We start from the raw sequence: 12,253 nt of genomic DNA on the forward strand, positions 1-12,253 counted from the left end.
CCCGCCCTCCCTCCCTGGTAACTGTAAGTTCATCCTCTAAGTCTGTGAGTCCGTTTCTGTTTTGTAAATAAGTTCATTTGTATCATTTTTTTTAGATTCTGCATATAAGTGATATATGATATTTGTCTTTCTCTGTCTGACTTAACTTCACTTAGTATGATTATCTCCACGTCCATCCATGTTGCTGCAAATAGCATCATTTCATTCTTTTTAATGGTTGAGTAATATTCCATTGTATATATATACCACATCTTCTTTATCCATTCATCTGTCGATAGACATTTAGGTTGCTTCCATGTCTTGGCTATTGAAAACAGTGCTGCAACGAACATTGTGGGTGCATGTATCCTTCTGAATTATAGTTTTCTTCATATATATGCCCAGGAGTGGGATTGCAGGATCATATGGTAGCTCTGTTTTTAGTTTTTTAAGGAACCTCCATACTGTTCTCCATAGTGGCTGCACCAATTTACATTCCCACCAACAGTGTAGGAGGGTCCCCTTTTCTTGACACTCTCTCCAGCATTTATTGTTTGTAGACTTTTTGATGATGGCCATTCTGACTGGTGTGAGGTGATATCTAACACAGCGTTGATGGAAGTGTAAATTAAGTGCAAACACCACAAAGAACAAATTTGGCAATATCTAATACAGAGGAAGATGTGCGTCTTTGACCCAGCTATTTCATTTTTAAATATATAACCTTACAAGATTCTTGCACATGAGAATCCCCATTAATAATTAAGGCAACACTATGTGTAGCAGTGAATAAATGGAAACAACCTAAATGATTATCAATAGGGGACAAAAAACAGCTGTGATCCATTTCTACAATGGAGTATTATTTGGCAGTTAAATGATGAACAAAATCCACACATGTCAACATGGGTAAATTATATAACATTAATTTGAAATGCTGCAATAGGATACATTATGATTCAAACTGGGATAGGCTGTATATATATGATAATTTATATAAAGTTTTAATTATAAATATTTTTAACACCAAATATATATCTCAAACTTACCAAAGTATGCAGAGGAAGAACATACGGTATCTTGATCATAGTTACCTGGCAGAGAAAGAGAAGAGGATGCAATTAAGGAGGAGCACAAAGTGAGAATCAACTAAATCTATAAAATTTTGTTTGAGAAACAAAACAACCTGAATTATTATCATAAAATGTTAACACCTGCTAGTACTTCCCTGGTGGCTCAGTGGTTGGGAATCCGCCTGCCAATGCAGGAGACACGGGTTTGAGCCCTCGTCTGGGGGGATCCTGCATGCCACGGAGCAACTAAGCCCATGTTCCACAACTGCTGAGCCTGTGCTCTAGAGCCTGCAAGCCACAACTACTGAGCCTGCGTGCCACAACTACTGAAGACCACACTCCTAAATCCCGTGCTCCACAACAAGAGAAGCCACTCAATGAGAAGCCTGCGCACCACAACGAAGAGTAGTCCCTGCTTGCCACAAGTAGAGAAAGCGCACGAGCAGCAATGAAGACCCAATGCAGCCAAAAATGAATGAAGAAAGAAAGGAAGGAAGGGAAGGAGGGAGGGAGGGAGGGAGAGAGAGAGAGAGTGTGAGAGAGATAGGGAGAGAGAGGGAGGGAGGGGGGGGGAAGAGAGAGAGAGAGAGAGAGAGAGAGAGAGAAAGAAAGAAAGAAAGAAAGAAAGAAAGAAAGAAAGAAAGAAAGAAAGAAAGGAAAGAAAGAAAGATATCACTGAGCTAACAGCAAAGACCTTGATATGCCAATAGCCATTGCCTACTCTTTAGCATTGTGTGAAGGGCAAAGAAGTATAAAGATAAAAGGCAAGGTTCCTTCCCCCAATAAAGTTACAAACAAACTGCAATAAGTTACATAATTTAGTGACATATATTGTAAGTACTATGTGCTCCAAATAATAGAGAACTCAGTGAAGTCTAAATAACGATTTTTCGGACATCCATGTTGAGAAATCTTGTGGTCAATTTTGTAGTGCTTACTTGATCTCCCAACAACATTCAATTCAGTTGATCACTCCCAACCTCTGGAAATCCTAATGCCCAATGTGATGGTATTAGGAGCTAGGGCTTTTGGGAGGTGCTTAGGTCATGAGGGTAAAACCCTCATAAAAGGGATGAGTGTTCTTATAAAACAGACCATACAGAGATCCCTCAGCCCTTCCACCATATGAGGAGATAGCAAGAAGTCACTGGCTGTGATCCAGGAAGAAGGCCCTCACCTGACCATGTTGGCACCTTGATCTCAGACTTCCACCCTCCAGAACGGTGAGAAATAAATGTCTTGTTTATAAGTTACCCAATTTTTGGTGTTTTCTTAAGGCAGCCAGAATGAACTAAGAAGCTCTTTCTCCTCGCTTTTAAAAACATTTTCAAGATACTCATTCTCAAAAAAAAAAGATATTTATTCTCTACGATGAAGCGTCTCTTAAGTCTTTTTACTAATGTAATTTTTAATTGGGATGAATGTCTTCTATTTGTTGATTTTGGGGCACACTTTATATATCTCAGATTAGAGTTCTTTGTTGTAAATAATTTCTCCCATTTTATGGGTTGCCTTCCAACTCTCTCTCAAGGTGTTTTCCTTTTTTATAGACAGAAATTCCAAATTTTAATATAATCTATTTCAATTCTTATTCTTTTATGTTTAGAGCTCTTTATATTCTCCTAAAGAAATTTTTTGCCTACTTGCTATACATTTTTTTCTTACAAAAAAGCAAAAGTCATTGGTTTCTTTATAGTATGCAATGGTCCTGAAGCAGAAAGAACCCTCTGCTCTGCTGCCATTAACAGTAAGAATGCATATCATGCTCCACAGTCAAAACAAACACTTTATACCCTAAGATAAGCCAAAATTAAGAGGGAAATCCTATCTCATCTTCAAAAAACCTTGAATATTTCCCCCAAATTAACTTCCTACTAAATTTTTATTCCTTACTTCTGCAATACTGATGCCTAAAGATACATGCATATGATGATGTAAAAAAAATTGCTATTTTTCCCCACTATGAACAGGCTAATACAAACGTGGTAACCCTGTAGGGATTTTTCCTTTAAACATAGGTTGTATTTTTTAATTTGAATAGCCAGATATTCTGAAGTATGATATCTTTGCAACATCTTTTCCAGAAACACTGTTTCTTTCTAAATGTCTTCCTTTCATAACTGACATTAAATAAATTGACACGTTCATGACTGTTTATGCCCCATCCTCCTCCTAGATTAACTTTTCTTCTTATAGAAGTATGTCTGCTAACAGTTCTTTCAGGGAGAGTATGTTGTGGGAAAGGTTTTTAGTTTTTATTTGTCAGAAAATTTATTTTGTCTTCATTCTTGAATAGTAGTTTAGCTGGTTATGGAATTTTAGGCTGATGGTCTTTCTTTTCCCTCAGCACCAACATTTATTTTTGCAGGTGAACAATATAATTGCTATTTCCATCTTGGTAAACTATCTTTTCTCTTTAGTATCTTTGAAAATTCTTTCTTCTTGATATTCTACAGCTTCACTAAACCGTTTGATGGTGTGGTTTATCCTACACAGTATTCAGTATGCATGTTTTTCTGAGGTTTTTGGCTGCTCTGCAGAAAAATTTTCAGCTATTATCTATTCAAATATTGTTTATCTATCATTCCTGCTATTCTTTTCATCAGGAACTTCTATGTTGGTGAAGTGCCTCAATTTGTTCTCTATCTCTTTTGTCTGCGCTTCATAATTTTTTTCTCTTTATTTTTCTGGATGAATTCTTCAAATTATCTTTCATTAATTCAGTCTTTATCCAGTCAAGAGTTTATCCTACTTGTAGAATTTGTATTTAAATTATTATATTTAATCAGATATGGGATTTGTAATTAATTCCTTTTCATAACCAACTGTTGTTTCATTTGTTCCTATTTTTGTGTTACAATGACTAGCCCTTTTTAAATGGAAGAAATTTATTTCTTCCAGCAACCTCAAAATACACATTTTAAAGTCTTTGTCAGACTGTTCCATAAAATTAATTTCAGCGAGAGTGAAAGTTCCATTTAATGGTTTGGTGGAATGTTGCTACCAGATAGAATGTCTTCAGTTTCAAGAAACATGAAAAACCTGTCTCAATTGATTAAACCAGAAGGAAATTTTATTATCTTGTAAATCATGCTCCCCAGTATGGCAGCTCTAGGGTCAATTAATTCCCCAGTTCAATAACATTACGATTTGCTCTTTTTTGAGACTCTGCCATACTAAATATGCCAGATTTGTCCATGGCAGCTCTCCTAATGATTACAGAATGGCTAAAGAGTTCCAGATGTTTCATGCAGACCAAATAACATTCACCAGAACAAGAGAAGCCATCTCTTCCTGAGAATTTTTTTAATCAGTAAGAAAATTCTTTCCCCAAATTCCTTAGTTCCCATATACCCCCTTTCCCCTTGCCTATAGTTTCCACTATCATTAACATCTTGTATTTGTGTTACACTTGTTACAACCAATGAACTAATACCGATACGTTATTATTAACTAAAGTCCATAGTTTACATTAAGATTCATTCTTTGTATTATAGTTCTATGGATTTTGACAAATGCATAATGTTATGTATCCACCATTACAGTATCATAAAGAATAGTTTCACTGTCCTAAAAATCCCCTGTACTCCACCTATTCATCCCACCCTTCCCTGCCCTCCTTCCTACAAATCCTCCAAAACCACAACCTCTGGCAACCACTGATTTTTTAACTGTCTCCATACTTTTGTCTTTTCAAGAATATCATACAGCTGGAATCATATAGTATGTAGCCTTTTCAGATTGGCTTCTTTCACTTAGGAATATGTATTAATGTTTCCTCTGTTTTTTCGTGGCTTGATAGCTCATTTCTTTTCATGTCTGAATAAACCATTATATGGATGTCCCATGATTTGTCCATTCACTTACTGAAGAACATCTGGATTGCTTCCAATTTTTGGCAATTATGAAAAAGGCTGCTATACACATTGGTGTGCAGGATTTTGTGTGAACATAAGTTTTCAACTCATTTGGGTAAATACCAAGAAGCACAATTTGTGGGTTGTATAGTAAGAGTATGCTTAGAATATACTTTTTTTTCCAAAGTGACTGTATCATTTTGCATTCCCACCAGCAATCAATGAGAGTTCCTGTTGCTCCACATTCTTCTCAGCATTTGATGTTGTTAATGTTCTGAGTTTTGGTCATTTTGATCGGTGTGTAGTGGCATCTCACTTTTGTTTAATTTGCATTTCCCTGATGACACACAATGTGGAGATCTTTTCACCTGCTTATTTGCCATCTGTTTATCTTGTTTGGTGAGGTGTCAATTTAGTCATTTTCCCCTCTTTTTAATTGGGATGTTTGTTGTCTCATTGTTGAGTTTTAAGAGTTCTTTGTATATTTTGGTGAGTTCTGTGTTATCTTTTTAGATATGTGTTTTGCACATTTTCTCCCAATCTGTGGCTTATTTTTTTCATGCTACCAGTGTTTTTAACAGAGCATAATGTTTTAATTTTAATAAAATCCAACTTATCAATTTTTTTCTTTCATGGATTGTGCTTTTGGTGTTTTATCTAAAAAGTCTTCACCAAACGCAAGGTCAGACTAGATTTTCTCTTATGTTATTTTCTAGAAGTTTTATAGTTGTGCATTTTACGTTTAGGTCTATGATCCATTTTTAGTTAATTTTTGTTAAAGGTATAATGTCAGTATTATCAGTGACCAGTTTTTCTTCCTTTTTTTGCAAGTGCATGTACAGTTGTTCTACCATCATTTGTTGAAAAAGACTAAGCTTTCTCCATTGCGTTGCTTGCCTTTCCTCTTTGTCAAAGATCAGTTGCCCATATTTGTATGGGTCTACTTCTGAGCTCTCTATTCTGTTCCAGTGATCTATTGTCTGATTTTTCACCAATTTCACAGTATCGGTTACTATAGCTTTATAGTGAGTCTTAAGGTTGCTGTCAGTCCTTCCACTTTGTTCTTCTTCAATATTACGGCAGCTATTCTGGGTCTTTTGTCCTTCCATATAAATTTAGAATCAATTTGTTGATTTCCACAAAGTAACTTGCTGGCATTTTGATTGGGATTACATTAGACCTATAAATCAATTTGGAAAAGAATTGAGACTTTTAACAATATGGAGTTTCACTACCCATAAACATGGAATATGTTTCCATTTATTTAGATCTTTGATTTCTTTTATAACTTCGGTAGGTTTCCTCATATAAGTCTTGTACATATTTTTGATGTTAATGTAATAATGTTTCGAATTTCAGGTATATAGGTAACAAATGACTTTACTATGCTAACTTTGTATCCTGCAACCTTGCTGTAATTGGTCTTTAGTTCCAAGAGATTTTTTGTTGGTTCTTGGGATGTTTTTTTGTCTTGCTGCATTAGGTGGAACTTCCAGTACAATGCTGACTAGCACTGGTGAGAGGAGACATTCTTGCCTTCTTCCTGATCTTAGAGGGAAAGCATCTAGTTTCCCACAATTAAGTATGTTAGCTGTAAGTTTTCTGAATTTTTTTTTTAAAGAATAAGTAATAATGCATCAGATTGTAGATGTTCTTTATCAAGCTAAGGAAGTTCCTCTCTATTCCTAGCTTGCTGAGAGTTTTCATCATGAATGTGTTATCTGATTTTGTCATATAGCTTTTTTGTAATCTATTGGTATGGTCATATGATTTTTCTATTTTAGTCTGATGATATGTTGGATTTCATTAATTGATCTTTGAATGCTGAACCAGTTTTGGATATTTGGAATAAATACCACTTGGCTGTTATGCATAATTTTTTGTACTACATTGTTGAATTTGATTATTTTGTTGAGGATGTTTGTACCTACGTTCATGAAAGGTATCTGTTTGTAGTTTTCCTTTCTTGCAATGCCTTTGTCTGGTTTTGGTATTAGGGTAATGTAATGTTTTTGTCTGGTTTTGGTATTAGGGTAACGTAATGTTTTTGTCTGGTTTTGGTATTAGGATAATGCTGGCCTCGTAGAATGAATTAGTTTCTATTTTTTGGAACACAGAATTGTCATCACTTTCTTCTTGAATGCACCAGTGAAACCATTGGGCCTGATGTCTTCTGTTTTGAAAGCTTATTAATTATTGATTCAATTTCTTTAATATATAGGCTATGCAAAGTGGCTATTTTTCCTTGTGTGAGTTTTAGTAGATTGTGTCTTTCACAGAATTGGTCCATTTCATCTAAGTTATAACATCTGGGCACAGAGTTATTCAAAATATTCTTTTATTACCCTCAATGTTCCTGGGATCTGTAGTGATGGCCCCCACATATAGGTTCTCAGAACTTGAAACATTTTCTCCAGCATACTCAAAGCCACAAAAAAAAAACCTTCAAGGGTTGTAAGCTTAGATGGAGTACAAATCAAGACTAATTCTGCTATAATTTACGTTGTTTATGATTGAGATGAAAAGTGGGCAAAAAAATCATGCTATGTTAGAAGGCTGGGTTAACAAATTAAAAAGTAGGATGCAATCATCACAGTTTTCTTTAAAACTTTACACAAGATGCTACAGTAAAAAGATTCAAACCAATAGATGTATGTGAAATCAAGACTTGCCAAATAAATCATCAAGTTGTTTATTGCCTTTATCTATTTCTTATTGTAATTTGCAACACAGAGAATTTCACAGACAACAGTATTATCTGCTCTTGTCAGACAGAATTATTGTCAGACTTATACTGCTAGCACCATTTTTCCTTTCTCCAGTAACTGAGGAATAATAAGTTGCTCAATCCTTTGACTCCCAACTAGAGTATTCTAGGAAGGTACTTTTGTATGTCATCTTCCCATAAAAGAACTTACACATTTTCTAAAATATAACAGTATTTGTATTTTCTATAAATGGAACATGGTATACTTGGAATAGTTTTTGCCTACTTTAAAAAAGATGAAGTATTTAAGGTAAACAAGAAACTTGGATACTATAATGCAGTAGAAAGCATTTTCAAAAATAAAAGTATACACTAAGTCGTCTTAGAAAATAATGATACAAAAAGTATTTGGAATTCTCTAGTTTAGCTTATATGTAGTTCTATAATATCATCATTTATCTACCTATGAAAAAGTCTATTTAGTTTATTAAAATATCATGCCACATCCCCAAAAAAGCTAGAGTTTTTAAATGAGAATTTTATTTACAGGAAAGTCACAGAGGATTAACAAAATTTTATGAACACAGTATTGTTAGTAATAATTAACAGAATCAAGAATGATTTAATATATATCATCACTTATAATATAATACACATTAAAATATAGTTTTCATGCTACCTTTATCCATTAGTTTTTTTAACATTCAAATTTTTAACAAATCTAGAATATGGCATTATACATGGAACAGATTTACTAAATGCTTTTAAATTATGCTTCCTTCTACATTAAGATGCTAAGTCAATTTTTAAACCTCCTGCAAATTAAATGGCCTTTCCATTACAATTTGTAAATTTAAATGATGTAAGCACCAAATGGAAATCAAATGCACAAAAGAAACTGTCATAAATTTTAAAAGAAAAATATTACATTATCAATATCATAAATTAACAACGAATTTTCCAAAGAATATTGCAGAAGTAAGGTATATTTAAAGTTTTGTAATAATTAAGTCTAGAATATTTTTCACTTGCATTCTTGTCCACCCAGTTGAAAATACCAAAGCAATGACTGACTGCGAAAGGACCATTTTTAAATGAATAGTGGATGGCAGCATGAGTCATTTTAAGCACAAAAGGAAGATGGACTATGTGCTTTGATTTGCAAATAATGTTCCTTATCCAAGTAATTCTCAGTGTTTCCATTATCCTTGAATGACAAGATTCTTTAAGTACGTGTGAAAAAAAGACCACCTTTTTACTGATGGAAGGCTTCTAATCTTATTCGGGTTGGATCTTCTGGATGTCTCAAGGCAATTCCATTACGCAGGAGCAGCTCAATATAAGGTGGCCAAAAAGAATCACTAATTTTGACATATGGGTCATGTGGAACATCAAATAATCTATTTAAAAGAATCTAGAAAAAAAATCATTCAAAATATACCTTACTTGGAAAAAAATTGATACAGCTATAATAAAACATTAATGAAGTTTCTTACCAAGGAATGTTAATGTCTTTTCTCTTTAATTGTTTATATCATAATTTCTATGTATTAACTTAAATAGTTGATTTTCTTTTTTAAAAAAACAAACATTAGTGAATGGAAATAGCTTTAAAATGAATCTTTGCACCTTAACTTTTAAAATTCCTAAAAACTAGTTAAAAGGCACTTACAATTCTCTCACTTCTCTTAGGATTAATAATTTGCTTATGTTACAAGATTGGTTATAACCATTTCTTAAAAATAAAAAACTTAAATACTCAAAAAGTTCAAAAACAGCATACATATCTTAATATTTGGGGGAAAGAGAAATCACCAATGCTACTCTTCCCCCAAAAAACACCTATTCATCTGATAAATCTTTGAAACAACAATTCTATCATCATTTCCTTCAAATTATCTTAAATATCTTTGATTTCTTCACTAGGGATATTGAGGGGTTACAACCACAAATTGGGACGTTTTGAGTATCTGCAGTAAATTATATAAGACTAACATTTCCCAAACTACATTCCATGGAATTGGTCTCCCTAAGGATGCTCTTAGTGTGGAGAAACAGGGTTCTATGGTTATATAAGCTGGAGAAAGACTGCCAATGTGCACTCAGAATCACCTGTATATCCCAGATCCACTGGCATTAAAAAAGTTTTTTTAAGAAACACACATTTAAAATTCTTCAAACACTAATGTTTTATGAAACATACTGATAAATGTTAAATATGTATCAATTATTACTCTACCTCCTCAGCTCCCACACAGTGCCTTTACAAATTACAAAACCAGAATCCAGAAGGGTTAAAAGATTCCTCAAGGGGCACATAATTAGTAATAGATCATGAATTAGACTCCGTATCTCTGAATTGCCAAGCCAAAACTTTAAATATATTATATTAAGAAACACAGAAAAGGAAAAATACAATTTATACAAATATAAAGTACCATAGAAATAAAATCAAAACTATAAAGCTCTCATCTCAATCACATTTCATAATAATATCAACATTTCAATTCTTTTTTTTTTTTTTACATCTCAATTCTTGAAATAATTTCATCTGCCATTAACTTTAGCTATTTCTTTTTTTTTTTTTTTTTAGCTGCAACATGTGGCTTGTGGGATCTCAGTTCCTCAACCAGGGATTGAATGTGGGCCGTGGCAGTGAAAGCTCAGAATCATAACCATCAGGCCACCAGGGAACTCCCTAACTTTAGCTACTTCAGAACCACATCCTGGAGAAAAAAGCTCTTGGTCTCATTTCTTTTAGGTATGATAATAAAATAATTAAATATTATTCCCATTTTAGAGCAACTGCTTATTTTAATATAATTTAAATTTTTTCTTTTCATTTCTAACTTCAGTTATATTAATCAAACTTCTAATAGATGCCAGAAATAATTAAATGCTAAAAATTCTACTTTAACATGAACATGTATATTGGTTTATTCTTCACTGAACTGCAGTTTAAATTCTGTTTATATTTATTATTGATAATACAAGCCTTGGAGACAAAAATAGTTTCTAAATCTAAGTTTTACATGGTATCTCATAGTGCGCTATTCAAAAATTACACATGTATTTCCCAGTTAACAACTGTCAATATTTGCCACATATATAACAACTTTTATTAAAAAAAAGTCAAGTCATCCATGAGAAACAGTAGTTTCGGTATAAACTGGACTAAATAGGAATATGTTAAAAGATTCAAATCACAATCTAAAAAATAATTGTATTTTGCTTTCCAAAGTAATAATATTCTATATTAAGATATCCTGAGGCACCAAAACCATTTAGCTAGATACATAGAGACTTTAGCATCCAATGCATAAAATTACAATGTGAAACAAGTTTTCTGAAATCACTTTATTCTAAACTTACCAATGACTTTAAAAAATCACATTAATTGTTAAATAGCTCTTCATAGACTAACTTCCTCTCCACCCAATCTGCAATAGGTCATCATATAAAGATTTAAGTATTTAATATAGTCGGTAATTTGGTTGAAGTTCAAAAACTTCTTTTTTTTAAAGGTCAGAGATATTTGTAAATAAAATAAAAAGCAAATGTCAGGCAGAAAAAGGTGTAATGAGTCCTTACATTATGAAAAAAGAAGCTGATGTTATTTAAGGAAAATCTGTGAATGAAGTTCTGCAACTTTGTGGAAAGAATCCTTAAACTCAATTGTGTATTGTAGATAGAATACAGACTGGCCAACTAAAGATTACATCAATGTAACAGCATAGGTTTTTACTGTGTAGATACTAAACAACATCATAAAATTTTTCTTAAAGTAATAATCGGGAACACGATTAAGAGTAAGACTTCAGTTTCATCTTCTTCTAAAAAATAATATTTTCTTACTACATAGAAACTAATTTTATACTAAGATAAATTAATATATATAATAAAGTTTGGTGTATACCTTAAGAACTAAAGCAGCATTTTTTTCTTTTTCAAGCCTATGTATAATTGTTCACAAATCACTAGTGAAGAGATATCTTCAAGACAAAACAACTACACAAAACACTTACCTCTAACATTTCATGCAGTGTTATCAGCTGTGCAGTTGATTCTTGAATGTTTTTCTTTGAGAGAAGTGTGAATAACAAAGAATTAACATTTCAATTCTAATGGCAGAATATTACACTGTATTTATTACAAAATTTCAAAAATTAATATTCCTCAATTGCAGTGGTACAAGATATACTAAAACCAAACATTTATAATGAGATGATTTAAAAAGCATTCTGAAAGAAAACAACCTGCTGTACTAAACAGTAAGGTTCACAAAAATAGTTGGAACAACCTCTTAGACAGGGAAATCTTCTGCAATTACTAGAAGATACAATTCAGAGTATCCACGTATCTATCTATCTACCTATCTCTAAATATGGAGATAAATTATAAATTTATATAAATGGATAAATTATATTACACATATTATATATATTCATATAAATGAAAATCTAATGTTTGAACCTTCCCAATCAAAATATCCCAAACAAATGACATTCCAGACTGTATTGATACAGCTTCGGGACAGGAAACTTGCTTCCCAGGGAGGTTTGTTCATCTTTCTATAGTTCTTGACAGTTCCTAATATTAACTCAACTCACTAGTTCTTTTTTTCTTGGAATGACAGA

At 32.8% G+C, this 12,253-nt stretch overlaps 1 protein-coding gene across 2 annotated transcripts in view; it reads right to left on the reverse strand.

The window, feature by feature from the left end:
* Window positions 1–8,259: 8,259 nt before the first annotated feature.
* The window catches only part of CENPK (centromere protein K), a 40,100-nt gene continuing 36,106 nt past the window's right edge, over window positions 8,260–12,253 (reverse strand). For both annotated transcript variants that reach the window (XM_060146101.1, XM_060146102.1), the window contains 2 exons: window positions 11,642–11,695; window positions 8,260–9,030 (listed from right to left, as the gene is read on the reverse strand). In XM_060146101.1, the coding sequence (XP_060002084.1) occupies window positions 8,872–9,030; window positions 11,642–11,695 (213 nt within the window). In that variant the 3' untranslated portion in view covers window positions 8,260–8,871. The remainder of the gene's footprint in view (window positions 9,031–11,641; window positions 11,696–12,253) is intronic.

This window comes from Lagenorhynchus albirostris, chromosome 3, assembly GCF_949774975.1.
Source record: "Lagenorhynchus albirostris chromosome 3, mLagAlb1.1, whole genome shotgun sequence".
Taxonomy (NCBI): Eukaryota; Metazoa; Chordata; class Mammalia; order Artiodactyla; family Delphinidae; genus Lagenorhynchus; species Lagenorhynchus albirostris.